Below are 16,038 nucleotides of genomic sequence, written 5' to 3'. Positions count from 1 at the left end.
CCTGATCTCCTAACAGTTTACTAAATTAGGTAGTCTGTTGGCATAGTAGGCCGGGGCCGGTCCCGGCCCCGTGACCGACTCCGAGGCCGACTCCGACTCCGCGCCGCGTTGGCCTCTGCCTCCGGCTTCCACCACAGTGTCACCCATCACCCTGCAACCAGAGCTATCTCCCAATACAAAGAGCAATGCAACCTAAAGCTCCCTCAAGGCGGCATGCATGTGTACGATGCATTCAGTTGAAAGTGAAATGTGTTCCGGTTGAGAATGGACGGTGTCAACGATGTGCGAGACTCGACCGACACTGTGCTTTTCCAGACGGCTCGCGTAGGAATACAAGCATCAGGTTAGCCCAATGACCATATACACCTGTGTTGGGGTAGGCTGTCGGGTAACGTTCTCTCCCTCTCTCCAGAAATAGCCGCGTCGATGTCATCCAGCATCAGATCGATACACTTGCTGCTCAATTATATACTGATAAGGTATCCTATTTCAAACTGATGCCTCCCCTTCCCTGCCAGAAGACTATCTCAACTGTTTCAACTAGGGCCCGAGGGTGGAGCTGTCACCTAAAACAGAAATGCCATCCCCCTCTACCATCAGTGATACTTCGTTACAGCCAAGCCCTGTACCTGAACCGTTCGACGATTTTATTACCCGGGGACTTCTAAATATCACTGAAGGTGAAGAACTTCTCTTGAAGTTCCGCACTGACTTGATGCCCCTGTTTCCATTCGTTATTATACCTGAAGTGAGCTTTGTTGAATTGCGCAAGCAGTCTCCATTCCTCCTCTTGTGTATAATAACAGCTTGCCTCGAGCACAAGCCCACTCTACAGCAGAAATTGGAATTTGAAGCTCGAACTGTCGTCTCTACCCGCATAGTAATGAATATGGAGAGAGACATGGATTTACTTCGGGGGTTACTGGTTCATATCGCATGGTATCACTATCATTGGCGCATCTATCATACCCAGGTGTACATGCTTCTTCAGATGGCTATGGCCATCGTTGTTGATTTGGGACTTGACAGATACAACAACTTCAAAATGCAGTGTATCTCTTATAATGGAAAAGGGACGGAGGAGTTACACAAAGGACAAGTACTCTATCTGACTCCTGATGGGCAGCGTGCCTTCTTAGGGTGCTATTATCTATGTTCCAAGTGAGAGCTTCTAAAGTACAGTACAGTGATATTAACTAACAGAATAAGAGCCTCGATATTCCGGCGACAGCTGACCATGAAACATACAGACTGGGTCGAGTATTGTGCTGATAGCTTAGGGCAAAGGGCGGAGTATCCCACTGACCAGTCTCTAAAAGCACTAATTAAGATCCAGTCGCTTGCTCAGCAATCGGAGCTAGAGGTCGAAGACCCTATCCGTGCAATGAGCAAGGACGAGCTGTTCCAGTCTATGGACGTGCTTGAGAATCAAATCGAGTATCTTCTTGTACAGGAAACACAGTGTAATACCTGTATGTCTATCTGAGACTGATTAGTTTCGCCATTTACTGATCTGACTAGGGTCCCTGCGCTTGGAGCTCAACGCAATTCCTGCCATTGTTCTCGGGCATGCTCTTCGGCGACAAAGAGATGTCCATCGCCAGTATGAGAAACAGCAACTGCTCACCATTGCGCGTTCCGCGTTCAACATTGTGACGGTATTCCTTGCATCGCCGGCTTCGGTCACACCTAATCTCCCTATGTTCAGTTACACATCCATCTGGTACGGCCTTCTTGTTTTATCGAAGCTAAGCTTGCTTTCGGATGCCGCGACAAAAGGCAAGGCAGTCGAAGTCTATAACAAAGATATCCACAACCTCGGCCTTGCTGCTATGCAGAAAATGGAGGCAATGTCACGAAGAAACGATGTTTGGGATAATTGCCGTGCAGTGATTGGATCCATGCTCTCATGGTTAGAGAGCAGTCGGACACAGCCCCAATCAATACAAGTTCGAGGAGATACATCAAACACCCAGGACGCTGAGGACGCTCATATGTTACCACAATCAATACCCGAAGATCCCCCTCGAGCCACAGAGTCTGCAGCGGTAGTTGAAGATTGGGATGCTGCCGTATGGCAACAGATGTTGCAAGATTTGACCTGGATAGGACTACCGGTGGAGCAGCAGTTCACTGTAGATCTAGCCTACATGCATTGAAAGCAATATGACTTTCATACCCCCGTTCACCGGATTACGCAGGCTGAATTATGTTTGGTTTAATCTTATTGAACTATGGTAAACATTAACTAGGTTCGCAATCTATCACCGCGCCTGCGAAACGGAACCTTTCCGGTCTCACTTCCCCATCGCTGACCGGTGTACATTCAGTAGCCTGCATCGATGCGATAACGCCATCAATTCTCTTTTCCTGGGACACTGGCTTGACATGTGAACATTGCGCCAGGTGATACAACTTCAAAGCTCTGCGCTGCTATAATTCTTGGATGAAACGAAACTTCAGTTTACCGTGCTGCTCCGTCAACACTGAACTTATATGTCGAAAATGTAGTATAAAGGCCGTCCATTCCCCAGACTGTCTTTGACTCTCGTTGCCACTGGGGATTATTGATTCCATCAGTCCAGTCCTGCATTTCCAGTGAGATCGCTCCATACTCCGGCACTATACCAGTACCTTGCTTTCGTTTCAGTGGTACTTGATCTGTGTGACAATAGAAATATATCAGTTACTACTACTAAGCTCAAGGAGATTTATAGGGGAGCAATAGAGAAACACACCTGGTTTATTATTCCAGGTGTGGACATGCAAGGCTTCCTGGTCCGTATAAAGTTCGACCTTGATCCCCGAACGTGCTGACGAAAGTGACGCCACGGGATGATCTTCCTTTTTCCACGGCTGGAATCGGGAGATGAGGAAGGTATCATCGTAGCCACGACTACCGGGCTTCCCTATGCCATAATGCCCCACCGTCTTCGGTGCTGACCAAAAGTCATACGGCGAACCTTTCTTGTTGGCTTTGAGATCGCCCGTCGGGATCCCCTCGTCATCCGTCCCGATCCGCAGCCCCGAGAATGGCAGGTGCAGTTCATGTTCTAAGATTGTTTGGGCCGACGATGAGGAGTAGTTCCCGGACAGGCCATCCAGGTTCCAGAATACTTGCTGGCTCATATTGATCGGGGACGGCTTGCGGGTCGGCGTCACCCCAAAGGCGATGCGCCACTCGTACGGCGTTACTGTGTGCGTGAGACACGAGGCCGCCGTCCCCGGGAACCCGTTCCAGCTGCGGTCGAACAGGACGAAGGTAATGCTGTTTTCCGTGTGGGACCCGATGTCCAGCGTTGTCCGCCCCCAGCTGTGCTCCCCGCCGTTCCAGGTCATGGGGACAGTACCCTTACTCGTGTGGGCGTTGGCGGAGACCTGATGATTGACGCCTCCTAACTCAAACCGAGCGTTGCTGATGATGCCCGCGTATCGACCTACACAGGAGACAGATATAATTTCACATTAGAAGGATATATGTGAAGAGGGCCCTCAGCGAGCGAAAGTTGTACTTTACCTATGGCCCCGTTCAAGAATGGGTTGCCTTCATATCTTGGGTAATAATCGGCCTGGTCAAAGCCCATAACAATATCAATCTCCTGACCGTGGGTATCATTAATCCACAAGTTGGTTAACGCCCCTCCATGGTTGGTAAATGCCAGACGGATGCCTTCGGCCCCAATGACATATTTCCCTTCGTCGTTGGTGGGGAAGAGAGCCGTGGCCGCCGCGAATGGACTCCCCCGGGTCCAGGCGGATTTGATGGCTGCGAGAACACTCGTTGCGATTGTGAAAATTCGCATGGTTGTGGAGGCCAATTACACTGCAAAAAAAAAAAAGAGAACAATAGAATGGCAGCAAACACAGTTCCAACAAGTTAGTTGAGGAATTTCCAAAGCTCTCCGAAGATTCGAGGGGTGAGTTGTAGGTAACTAATGGGTAGGTAGTTTAGTCCAGCTCGGCCTGTTATGCTAGAGCGATCAATCAGCCCTTCTTTCAATGACCGGCTAAAAGAGAACCGGCGACTTTGGGGCTCGGCCGGCATGGTTGCAGGGGGGTTAGAATCTCGCCGGCTACATCTCCTTTCTAGGGTGTTTAGGTGCTAGCAATTTGGTCAGAACACACCCTTACCCATATCGCCTGTACGGCCTCAGTCAGGAAATGAGCGGGGACTGTATCTGGCTATCTCTTCCGGTTGACCTTGACGGATTGCCTCCATCACCCGTCGGTCAGCTTAAAGGCCTTTAACGCTTGGAATGGCAGAGTTCTGAGCTCTTGATTGGGTGTGATTGATATTTTCACCGGAGGGTTGTTGGAACTATACACACAAAGCTTAAGAGGATCCTGACGGATTCAAATTTATGATCCTACTCAGAGGTACGGGAATTGTTTCTTGAGCAAAGCCCCATTGACTATTATTGACCGATCAGGCGAAAATTACCATCCATCCACTACCTTAACCCGCGCACGCACACCATTCCGCAGCTTCATGGTTTTCCCTCTCTTCAGATGGTTGTCCATTGGGTCAAGCAGCGCGATCTCGAATCGACCCACCGTCGCACCCACCAGGCATGCTAGCTCCGCCCGCGTCCACCCCTGGCCGATGCAGCTCTTCGGCCCCGCGGAAAATGTCAAAGAGGCGAAGTTGCTCGTCGCGCCGCCGGATTTCCCTTGCTGGGGCCGCATCCACCGCTCCGGGTCGAAGCGGTCCGCATCGAGGCCCCACAGGGCTGCATCGTGGTTCGTGGCGTGGGCGGCGAAAGCCACGACAGTGCCCTTGGGGACGAACGTGCCCTGGATGGTATTGTCGCGACTGGCCACCCGTGTGGCGAAGGGGACGAATGGGTAAAATCTCAGGACCTCGCTGCACACGGCATTGAGATAGGGTAGTGATTCAATGGTGGTGGCTAGGTGGGTGCCAGCGGCGGTAGTTGTTCCTCTTCCTTCTACTTGCATCGAAGATATGTGCGTTCGGATTTCCTCCCGAAGTCGCGACTGCATAGCGGGTCGTCGACCAAGCTCGTACATGGCCCATTCAAAGGCCGTGGCGGTCGATTCGTGGCCGGCGACCAGGAAGGTCATCACGTGGTCCACGAGTTGTTGCTCGGTGAAGGTTCCACTGGCCAGGGCTATGGCTACGATGTCATCGTCCGGGGGACTTTCCTCGGATTGTCGCTGCTGCTTTTGGATCTTGTGGTGAATCACCCTCTCGGCCACTTGGCGGATATACTGGGAACCCTGCGTGAGCTCGCGGTTCTTCCTCACGGGCAAGGTCAGCAGGATGCGGAAGTCGATGTAGTTGCCCAACAGCTCCAGCCAATTGAAGGCATTGGATGGCTCCAGAAACATCTTCCGATACTGCTCGCTGAGCTCGTTGTGCGGATGGGTGAGCGTGTCGAAATCATAGCCCATTCCCACCACGCCGATAATGTCGAGGGTTGCGCGCGTGCCCCAGTGGTGGAGCGGAACGACCGGACTGTCAGACTTCTGTCGCTGGTCCTTGCTGCTGTCGTCCTCGAGGGACCGCTCGATCAACGAAACCATCAGAGCGGCTTTCGCCCAGAATTTGGGAATCAGGCGTTTGATGTGGCCGGTGGCAAAAGCGGGCAACAGGCCTTTCTTCTGCATCTGCGGGGAGCGGAAGTACGTCAAACGAGATGGTTACTTAAGGGAAGATGGACGGATGCGACTCACCCGATGCTCTTCCCCGTCCAGAAAGCCCAGACCGTTACCCGTGAACCGTTGAATGGCGAATCGCGCGAGATTGGTCTTGGTGTAGTCATACGCACCGTGGACTAGCACTTCACTGAGACCCTTGGGGCTGGTGACAAGCAACCTTTCGTTGGAGAGCGCGACGTAGTACCGGATGAGACCATTGTTGGGGATAGTTTCTGACCATCGACGTGCGACGTCCCACGGGAACTCCCTAAAAAGGGAGGTCTGATTGCCGGTAAGAAGCCAGCGGCGCTTGAAAAAGTGGAATATGTCAATGATATTTCCATCGTCAATTCGAATCTAGAAGTTAAATGGGTTGTCTTACAGGCGGTGTTAGCAAATACTTAAACGGTGTAAAGTACTTGAAATATAATACTAAAGCGTAGGTGACCCGCCCTGTAACCAGAAATACAAGGAAAATTATAGCCTTTCCAGCCTAGAAGATAACGTTAAGTTTGTAAAGAAAGCTATATCCTAAATAAATAAGCGCTCCTAGAGTAAGCCCTAGCTAGTAGATAAAAAAAGAGAATATAATCGTAGGATTAAATATAGTCCATCACCCTCTTTGCAGATATTTTCTCTAACTCTGTAGTTTAATACGTTTGGCAGAGGCAAAAGTAAAATACAAAGTACCCGAAGCCGGCGATAATAGAGTTGTTTTGTTCTACAAGTAACCGGTCCCCATACAACCTCTAATAATCAGAGATACAGTACTTAAAAAAAAAACAAAATAGCCATTTCTTAAAATAAAGGATAACTTAATTTCCACTCCTACAGAGAAATAACCTTTGCAATCTATCACCCACGAATATAACCGACTTCAGAATTCTCCCAATACAAACCGCGATCGTCGGCATACTCTCCGGTTTTCTCGGAATCAGCCATGAGACCAAGATCCCAAAATTAGTAGATAATATAATCCTTATACAGAACGAAGCAGTAGAATTGAATCCAATCGATACCAAGCTTATGGGAAAGCTATTTACCATTAATACCATCGCCGGCATAGACTTTACCGGCACGATTATAGCTCTAGAAAGTAAAGTAACAACTATAGCGGCCGACTTCCAAATTAAAGACCGCGTCTATAGGGCGGTAATAGATATACACTCCTTGACCTCTACAGTAAACACCTTCGCGCAATATATAGGCGCCAGTTATATCGTAACCCTTAAAATCCCCCCTAACATATCCTTCGAAGCTGGCGCCTCGATAGGCAGTACTATCGGGACCATCGGGCTAGCCCTCTTCAAATCACTTACCCTTCCCAGCAGTCCACTGCATCTAATCCAGACTCCTATGACCGTATTAATATATAGTAGAAGTACAGCCACAGGTACAATGACTATCCAAATCTTAAAACTATAAAACCAAAGCCCCCTCCCTACCTATACTTCTACGCTCATAGGTAATTATTTACTACTAGATCCAGGTATTGGCCCATCGCGACGTACTCGCCGCGGAACTTTAATCTAGTTCGGTCGTACAGGACCGACGCAGTATTCAATTACAACGCGCCTCACTGTATTATAGATATCCAGACGTCGACCAAGAACAGGTTTAAGTATATCTTGAACTGCATTTCCGAGCCCAAGACCATAGCGTTCTACTATAAGTACCTAGGCCAATCGAGCAGCAAGTATACTAGGCTGGAACCCTACCCAGCATTTCTATATACACGCCCCACGGTCCAGCCAGATTAGGTACTAGGGCCGACGCTGCTAAGAAAGCCTATCAAATAAGCAGCGCCCTTTACCCAAAAGAGATATCCAGAAACACGAAGGTTCGCGCTTAAATAGTTTACGATTACCCAAAAGCTCTTAAATAAAAACCTCTTGAAAACGCATCCCATTCAACGTATAAAAAAGGGCTTCGAGAGAGTTTTAACGGAACTGGAGCTCCTGCGTTCAAAAAAAATCTCCGGTAGGAAGCTAATTTATACCGTTTCCCCGTAAGTAGAGGGTCTATAGTTCGGTGGCAGATAAAAATAAAAGTAGTGTACATATATACTTACTAGATATAGCTATACTTCGCAAATAAGCCAACAAATGAATATACAATCTATGTATATAATATTAAAACAAGCAATACTCAATCTACTGCTTATTCGCAAAATCGCCGCCCCGGACAAAGACTTTAGAATAATAGTCTACCGAACCGGGCCCAACGTATTTATCTCAATTACTAGAACCATTCTACTAATCTCTCACTATAATATCACTGCAGTATATATACTCAGTCACACTGTAATCCTTAGAAAACAGGAAAATTCCACCATTCTGCTACAGACAAAAGAAAAACAACTACTTCCATTCAATATAACATCTGTGCCTTATCCTAAGCCCATCGCCATTATAAACATAGAGTGCCGCTTCCCTAGCGAATCAAACTCGCTGTCCAAATTCTGGGATCTTCTACACGATCCACGAGATATCTCGCAGAAAATTCCAGGCGATCGCTTCAACTCGCAGAGATTCTATCATCCAAATAAAAAACATCACGGAACTACCAATATTCAACAGTCCTACTTTCTCTCTAAGGACATCCGCCATTTTAATACCCAATTCTTTGATATCGCCCCAGCCAAAGCCAAAGCGATAGACCCCTAGCATCGTCTACTACTAAAGGTTATATATAAAGCCTTGGAATCTTCTGGAACGTCAATCGCCAAGCTTACCAATTCCGACACCGCAGTATATATCGACTTAATATACAGCAATTACTATATTCTATAAGCCCATAATATAAACACGATTTCGACATATAACGCGACAAGGATAACCAACAGCAACACCTCGAGCCAGATCTTTTACTTTTTTAACTAGCACAGGCTATCTATGACAATTAATACTATATATTCCTCGAGTCTCGTCACTCTTCACGAAGCGATCCAGACGTTACGCTCCAAGCGTTCTTGGATTACCTTCGCTATGGAAATAAATCTCCTGTTATCGCCTTTGCCCTACGTTTCGGAAAGTAAACTTAACATACTGTCCCCGACAGGCCGTTCGCGCATATGAAACGCAGATATAGATAGGTATACCTATAGAAAAGGTGTTACCGCAGTCATACTCAAGTCTCTCAGCGCCGCAATCTAGAACGAGAACCAGATCGAGGATATGATCCGTGAGACGGGCGTCAATCAGGATAGCCGTACCAAAGGGATCACGATACCCAGCGCCGTCGCGCAGACCGCGCTCATCAAAAACACGTATACACGCGCCGGCCTAGATCCAACTAAGCCACAAGATCACTATCAATATTTCGAAGCCCACAACACAGACACTCCTACCGGTAACCCCCAGGAGGCTAAGATCCTAAGCCAAGCCTTTTTCTTAGGGGCAGAGACGGTGGAAAGCGACAATCCATAGTCAACCATACTGGTCGGCTCGGTGAAGACGGTAATCGGCCACACAAAGGAGATGGCTGGTCTTGTGAGATTTATCAAAGTATACTTAACCCTAAAACACGGCATTGTACCGCTGAATATACTTTTCAGTTGTCTTAACCCCGCATTGGAGCCCTTTATAGCGAATCTACGTATCTCAATAAGACCTTAAACCTAGCCCGCTCTGCTAGATACGCATCCCCGAAAAGCCAGTGTAAACAGCTTCGGATTTGATAGAACAAATATATATACTATCCTCGAAAACTATAAAAAGATACGCCTTAAATATCTTTATAGAGCACCAACCACGCATAACCAGCTAACTATTTCCATTATTCTACACACTTTCTCTACTACGTCCAAGGGCTCTCTTCTAGCCCTTTTAAAATTATATCTCTCTTATCTCGAGCGGAACGCGGAGGTCGATCTGAAAAACCTTACTTATATCTTGATTACAAAAAGATTATCTCTAAAAATCAGAATTGCATTAGCAGTGATAACTTAAAATTAATTATAAAAGGAAATCAGTTCAGTACTACAACAGGCTACAGAGAGAAATAATAGCTTTCTTAAATCATACTCCTCCGCTTGTAAACCTTCTATTCTTAGAATCTTCACTGGGCAAAGCGCACAGTAAACCGCGATAGAAAAGCAACTTATTAACAGCGTACCAAGAGCTATAGCATTGATAGAGAGACTGGATAAATTACTCGATGCTTTACCAGAAGAATATATACTACGGTAAAGCTTAGTTAAAGAACTCTCGGTAGATAGGAACTCCCGCGTTTAATAAGTAAAGATATCGCAACCGCTCTGCACGGCAGTGCAAATCTTACTTATAGATCTACTTTCCGCTACAGGGATTAGGTTCAGTGCAATTATCAATTACTCGTTAAGCAAGATCACCGCTGCGTATACCGCGGGCTTTATCTTTACAGACGATACCATCCACATAGCTTATCTCCGGGGTTATTTTATAAAGTCAACTTATAAACTTAACGGAGAAAACGGTAAAATAATAGTAGTTAAAATTTCAATCGCTAACGCAAAGGATCTCTATAATCTAAACAACTTTCGAGGGCGGATTTATATTACCGCTTATAATTCGCTAGATAGTATAATACTTTCGGGCGACGAGGAGACCATTTATTATATTAAAAAGGTTTTCGACGAGGAAGGAAAATTTACTCGAATCTTAAAGATTAATACTGCATATTATTTACACTATTTAAGCCAAGTTAAGAAGACCTACCTTACTACTTTGCAAAATTAACAAATACAGATCTATACCCCCAATACGGATACTCTATAGTAGTACTCCAGTATATATACAGACCACGTAGTCAATATCCATAATAAACTAAAAGATAAATATTAGATTAAGAACATGCAAAATACTATTCAATTTACGACCGCCGTCGAAAAATATATAAAAAATTATTCTCAAAAGTCTCTGGACTACATTGTCGAGATTAACCCTTATTTTACCTTAATAAGACCAGTTAAAGAAACAATCCGGTAGACAACCAGGTAAGACATACCTTATATAAATATATTACGACGCGGTATAGATAACATAATCGCCTATCAAACTATTCTTGTATCCTTGTAGACAACATTTAATAATCATACAGTGGACCTAATAGGATTAAAATAGGAAAGCTACCAGCCAAACAATTTCCAGAATCTAAAAGACCTACCTCAATAATAATAGAGCTATAATCGTTTACTCTAGACTAAATTGTGCTCGACTAAACTCTTCTATACCCTTCCTAGTGGCTTTCACGATTTACTGAGTGTCCGTACCGAAGACAACACCGAAAATAAATAGAGGTGGCGGAACGTACTCAAAATCCAGGAACTACTATAGCTTTCTTACTATACTCTGCAAAGATAAACAGTCTTTTCTAAAACTGGATATATTACTCTTGCTATGGAGACTACCTTACAAATTACGCGAGACCGCCAGGTCCAGCTAATTAAGCTCCATAATCTAAAGATCCAAAAGGCGATTGCGATTAACGATTATCTTAAAATAAACCTTATAGTAATTTTAATCAACATTTCCAGTGCACTAGAAAGAAAGGACGACGTTATTAAAGCTAAATACAACATATTCTCCGCTAGCAACAAGAACTCGACCTCAATAACATTGAATACCTCGGGCGACGTCCATATTATTCTCGGCAGCCTATAAACTAATCTTTTTCCGCCACGAACTCCACCCAAAGCACCTTTGTCAGCCCTAAATATTGACCGTTTCTACTCGGCCATACGGAATAACCTAAAATATATATATAATAACCTATTCCGGGGGTTAACGAAGCTAGCACATCGTTTAAAATATTCAAGCGGTACAATTACCAACCCATATATAAACCCCAATAAAATCCAGCTTCTATTCCATCCCAGAATACTGGATAATACTTTTCAAGGCCTCTTTACTACGTATAGTACCCCAAATAACGGGCGTTTATAGTCGATGCGCGCGCTAACTGCATATCAACGGATCACACTCAATCCATCATAGTATAGACTATACATAACTTCGGAGATAGCATTTAATTACACGGTGACTAATCCTCGGGATAATTTTATTATAGGGGATATGGATATCTATTCTATAGATTTTAATAGCAAGATCATCGAATTTAAAAGACTGAGTTTCTCTTTTTTCGCAGCGACCAGTAAGCAGAACGATCGCTGTCTTTTCTAATAATATATCGAATACGTCGATTAATCCGACAGCGGGTTAATTTTGGAGAATAGATAGCCAAGTACACCGGAGCGACAAAAGGCGTTAGACACTGAACGCGTAGCATTCTACTATTTAAAGAGCCTTCATCGAGCTATCGATCTAGATCTACGCCTAGATTTACCTTGGTACCGCCAGTCCCTCCTCGACAATACCTCGAGGGTCGTTGGTCTTGTTCGCGACGGCGCCCATCCTTACGCTCCACAGTCATGGTTGAATGATAGTGAAGACGATATCCAGGCGATAATAAGAGGGTATGTCACGTCAAGGTTGAGACTAGATTCATTTAAACTGATAAGCATTCAGATACGGCGAGCAAGACCCTGACTTCAATCTCACAAGGGCTGTCGGAGAAAACCTTCCGCGCCCATCCGTGCTTACAGGCGAGACCAACATTCTCGAGTACATGACGCAGAACAATTATCTGGACAATTACTATACGCATGCTATCGGATTTGACTGGCTGAACGAGTTGATCTCCGGAACAATCCTCCAGCTGACATGCAAGTTCCCTCACATGAAGATTTGCGAGATTGGTGCTGGCACGGGCGGTGCCACGCAAGCGATCCTAGAAAAGGTGGGCGACGCGTTTGCATCATATACCTATACCGACATCTCGAGCGGCTTCTTCGAAAAGGCTCAGAGCAGGTTTCAGAGGTTCAGCAGCCGTCTAAACTACAAGGTCCTGGACATAGAGCGCGACCCGACAACTCAGGGATTCGAAGAACACTCTTACGATCTGGTGCTGGCTGCCAACGTTCTTCACGCCACTGCCTGCTTGGAGCACACCCTCCACAATGTTCGAAAGCTCCTCCGGCCCGGCGGGTTCTTGGTGCTCATGGAAATCGTCGGGAACGATGTTTTTCGCATTGGATTAGTGATGGGTGGACTGCCCGGATGGTGGGTGGGCAAAGACGATGGCCGACGCTATGCGCCGACGATCACGCTCGAGCAGTGGGACTCGCTCTTCCGGGCCACAGAGTTCTCTGGCATCGAGACTTACACCCCTATGCCCGACAAGGTCCAGATGCCTGGGTCGGTGTTCGTGACGCAGGCGGTCGACGCCACTCTGAACAACCTTCGAGAACCCCAGCATTTTCCACCGACTTCCGCTGCGTCGAGTGACCTGGTGATTTTGGGCGGCTCCAGTGACAGCACGTCCCGCCTTGTTCAAGTCTTGGTGCCACTTCTCGAGCCATTTTTCAAACATGTTATTACAATCCGGGATTTGAAACACCTTCCGACTATACCACCAAGGGCCTTCGTATTGAGCCTGCTGGACTGTGATGGCTTGCTTTTTGAAAAGCTGGATGAACCACTTTGGCAGAGCTTCAAGACCCTGGTTTTGTCTCTATCAGGCCTATTGTGGGTGACCACTGGCAGTCGCCTGGAGAGACCTTACGCCGGAATTGCCCTTGGTCTGCTGCGCTCTCTCGTATACGAAATACCAGAAACCAAGATTCAATGCTTGGACGTTGACGATGTGTCAGATGAAGGGACTTCAGCAGTCATCGCACGGCTCCTGCTCCAGATGCAGTTCCATTCCGCATTGCCGAAGGAGAAGCAGGAGGCGATCCTTTGGACTCCAGAGCCAGAATTGATCCTTGCCAATAACAGGCTGCACATGGTTCGTGTGCAACCTCAGACCGAGCAGAATGACCGATACAATTCGTTCCGCCGACCGATTATGAGAGAAACTACCCTGGGAACCAATGATCTCCGGCTGGAATATGATGGGGGCGCCTACATGCTTCGGGAGAAGCACGATGCTCCCGAGCCTCACAAAGACTACCGTACGGTTCAGGTCGAGTATTCGCTTCTCTCCGCAATCAAAGCCAATGATGGCTATTACTTCCTGTGCCTTGGAATCTGCCAAGGTACATGCGAGAAGGTTCTGTGCTTGTCCACCGATAATTCCTCCATTGTCACTGTGCCGCAGTCAATGCTAGTCACCGTGGACAACCACGACCTCATCGACGCGCAATTCATGTCGTTTGTGGTCGCTGATCTTGTTCGCCAGCATATCCTAAGATTGAGGCCCGCTGCGGGTACGCTGCTCATTCACGAGCCCGACCCTGGCCTTGCGTCTTTGCTGTCTGGTCGAACGGTTGGCGAGGGTCAGTCGATTGTGTTCACAACATGCAAGCCAAGTAATGCGAAGAGAAGAAATTGGATCTATGTACACGAAAGAACTCCGGCGCGCACTATCGATGCACTTATTCCGCGCGAAGTTGCGTTGATTATCGATCTATCTTCCACTGCTGCGTCCAAGTATGGACTGGGGACCAGAATTGCCTCATTGCGACCTCAGGCCGGCCAGAAACTTGGCTTTTCTAATCTTGTCCACAGCACGGCATCGCCGATGTCAACCCCTGTCCCTGAGAGCATTGGGCTGCTTCTTGAACGAGTCTCGGTGTTTGCACAATCCCAACTGAATGGAGTTCCAGACGGAGCGCCGCTCGACACTCTCACTGTGGGAGAAGCTGTGACGAAGCAGCTCCCAGAGTCAAGCCTAGCATTGATTCAATGGGACCCAAATCAGTCCGTTTCGGTCTTAGTGGAGCCAATCACCGTGAGGAATGACCTCTTCCAGGGTGATAGGACCTACTGGTTGGCGGGCCTGGCGGGAGACATGGGGCAGTCCCTGGCTGATTTCATGATCCAACGCGGTGCGAGGCACATCGCTCTCGGTAGCCGGAACCCGATAGTCTGCCCTGAATGGCAGAAGTTGTGTCAAGCCCGTGGAGTGAACATCGAGTACTTTACATGGTACGTGAACTGCCCAACTATATCCTATCCGAAATCCTACTGACAGAGTGATCTTTTTTGTCCAGTGACCTGACCGAGTATGCGTCAGTTCAATCGACACTCAGCGCGATCGAAAGCAAGATGCCTCGGATTGCCGGCGTTGCTAATGGTGCCCTTGTGCTTCGCGACATTCCCGTGGCGACGATGTCCTTCGATGACCTCCAGACGGTCCTGAAACCCAAGGTGGACGGCACCCTGAATCTCGACAGCGCGTTCGCGCACCATGCGCTGGACTGGTTCATCGCCTTCTCGTCGATCGTCGGGACGACCGGTAACATGGGCCAGGCGGCCTACTCGGCGGCCAACTGTTTCATGAAGGCGCTGGTGAACAACCGGCGCCGCCGGGGCCTCGCCGGGTCGGTAATCGATATCTCCCGGGTCATCGGGGTCGGCTACGTGGAACGTGAGACCAAGAGCGAAGGACGACTGACCAAGGAGCAAACGGAGCGGCTCATGAACCGCACCGGCACCATCCCTATGTCCGAGCCGGATTTGCATCAGCTGTTCGCAGAGGCGGTGGTTGCCGGCCTACCGGGGACGGCGCCCGGCTCGGAGCTCATCACGGGCCTGGCGCCCATCGGGATGGCGCAGGCGGAAACCGCCTTCTGGGCCGCCAACCCCAAGTTTGGACTCTTGGTGCGCGACCAAACCACCTCCTCGACTGTCTCCACGCTCGGCGGGAATGGGCGCTCCATTGCCCAGGTTCCCGTCTGGATTCAGCTGCAGGATGCTACCTCGCCGCAGGAGATGTCGACCCTTATCCAAGGTAAGTGATCATGCACCCCCCCCTACCTTCCTCTTCCGGTCCACCTTAAAAGAAGGAAAGAATCACTCCCCGTTTCTAACATCTTTTTCCTTTGTTTTCAGTTGCCTTGGGAAGTAAACTGCGGGCTTCGCTCTTTCTCTCGGCGACAGACCCATTATCTCCGGAGACACCTCTGGTCGACCTCGGCATCGACTCTCTGGTCGCCGTCGAAGTCCGCACCTGGGCCGCCAAGGAGCTGTCGGTGGACTTGCCCGTGCTCAAGATCCTGGGCGGCGCTTCGATCCTGGACCTGGTGACGGATATCCTGGGGAAGCTTCCAGGGGACCTGCTAGCTAACGCTACTGCTACGGTTTCAGACGCTTCGGGTCCGAACTTCCCGGAGTGGGGTGGCCGTGAGTCCCCGCTGGCTGATTCTTCCCTGTCTGCCTCGTATGATCTGGTTTCCATGCAAAGCCCACCTACCACCGTGCACGACTCGGATTGCTCGGATCATGATGGGCTGAAGAGCTCCGGATGAGAGATGCAGACCCCGGGGGGAGGGAAGTACCTAAGTCCAGCCTTGGCTGGCTCTGAGCTTATCACATGTAGTGTAATATATGAATTCAT

The 16,038-nt window shown here is 48.1% G+C and overlaps 4 protein-coding genes across 4 annotated transcripts; 2 read left to right on the top strand and 2 right to left on the bottom strand.

The window, feature by feature from the left end:
- The first annotated feature begins 144 nt into the window (after nt 1-144).
- Nucleotides 145-2,730, top strand: BDV37DRAFT_250325 (uncharacterized protein). The gene is made up of 5 exons (XM_032082175.1): nt 145-343; nt 413-479; nt 545-1,161; nt 1,210-1,472; nt 1,522-2,730. Exons 1-5 carry the CDS (start codon nt 186-188, stop codon nt 2,157-2,159), a joined length of 1,743 nt encoding a protein of 580 aa, XP_031940669.1. The 5' UTR covers nt 145-185; the 3' UTR covers nt 2,160-2,730.
- Nucleotides 2,465-3,816, bottom strand: BDV37DRAFT_294634 (putative aldose 1-epimerase family protein; the record flags this gene model as incomplete). The annotated part of the gene is made up of 3 exons (XM_032089676.1): nt 3,518-3,816; nt 2,739-3,437; nt 2,465-2,661 (listed from the first exon to the last, which is right to left on the bottom strand). The coding sequence occupies exons 1-3, from the start codon at nt 3,801-3,803 to the stop codon at nt 2,465-2,467; spliced, it is 1,182 nt and encodes a 393-aa protein (XP_031940668.1). The 5' UTR covers nt 3,804-3,816.
- A 621-nt stretch (nt 3,817-4,437) lies between these two features.
- BDV37DRAFT_294633 (cytochrome P450) lies at nt 4,438-6,600 on the bottom strand (the record flags this gene model as incomplete). The annotated part of the gene is made up of 5 exons (XM_032089675.1): nt 4,438-5,628; nt 5,695-5,967; nt 6,041-6,151; nt 6,403-6,407; nt 6,558-6,600. The coding sequence occupies 5 exons, from the start codon at nt 6,598-6,600 to the stop codon at nt 4,438-4,440; spliced, it is 1,623 nt and encodes a 540-aa protein (XP_031940667.1).
- Nucleotides 6,601-12,069: 5,469 nt separating this feature from the next.
- BDV37DRAFT_142010 (putative polyketide synthase) lies at nt 12,070-15,984 on the top strand. Its single transcript, XM_032078847.1, has 4 exons — nt 12,070-12,112; nt 12,165-14,627; nt 14,693-15,432; nt 15,534-15,984. The coding sequence occupies exons 2-4, from the start codon at nt 12,265-12,267 to the stop codon at nt 15,947-15,949; spliced, it is 3,519 nt and encodes a 1,172-aa protein (XP_031940666.1). The 5' UTR covers nt 12,070-12,112; nt 12,165-12,264; the 3' UTR covers nt 15,950-15,984.
- Nucleotides 15,985-16,038: the final 54 nt, after the last annotated feature.

Source organism: Aspergillus pseudonomiae (assembly GCF_009193645.1).
Source record: "Aspergillus pseudonomiae strain CBS 119388 unplaced genomic scaffold BDV37scaffold_40, whole genome shotgun sequence".
Lineage (NCBI taxonomy): Eukaryota > Fungi > Ascomycota > Eurotiomycetes > Eurotiales > Aspergillaceae > Aspergillus > Aspergillus pseudonomiae.
Note: the sequence above shows the minus strand (reverse complement) of the source record. Positions and strands in the feature narration are given on the sequence as shown.

Excerpts from the sequence above, each read along its gene's own strand:
- BDV37DRAFT_250325 (XM_032082175.1), top strand. The coding sequence starts at position 186 with ATGCAACCTAAAGCTCCCTCAAGGCGGCATGCATGTGTACGATGCATT. Across the intron at positions 1,162-1,209 it reads TGCTATTATCTATGTTCCAA|AGCCTCGATATTCCGGCGAC; the intron begins GTGAGAGCTTCT and ends TAACAGAATAAG. Across the intron at positions 1,473-1,521 it reads GGAAACACAGTGTAATACCT|GGTCCCTGCGCTTGGAGCTC; the intron begins GTATGTCTATCT and ends TGATCTGACTAG.
- BDV37DRAFT_142010 (XM_032078847.1), top strand. The coding sequence starts at position 12,265 with ATGACGCAGAACAATTATCTGGACAATTACTATACGCATGCTATCGGA. Across the intron at positions 14,628-14,692 it reads AACATCGAGTACTTTACATG|TGACCTGACCGAGTATGCGT; the intron begins GTACGTGAACTG and ends TTTTTTGTCCAG. Across the intron at positions 15,433-15,533 it reads GATGTCGACCCTTATCCAAG|TTGCCTTGGGAAGTAAACTG; the intron begins GTAAGTGATCAT and ends CTTTGTTTTCAG.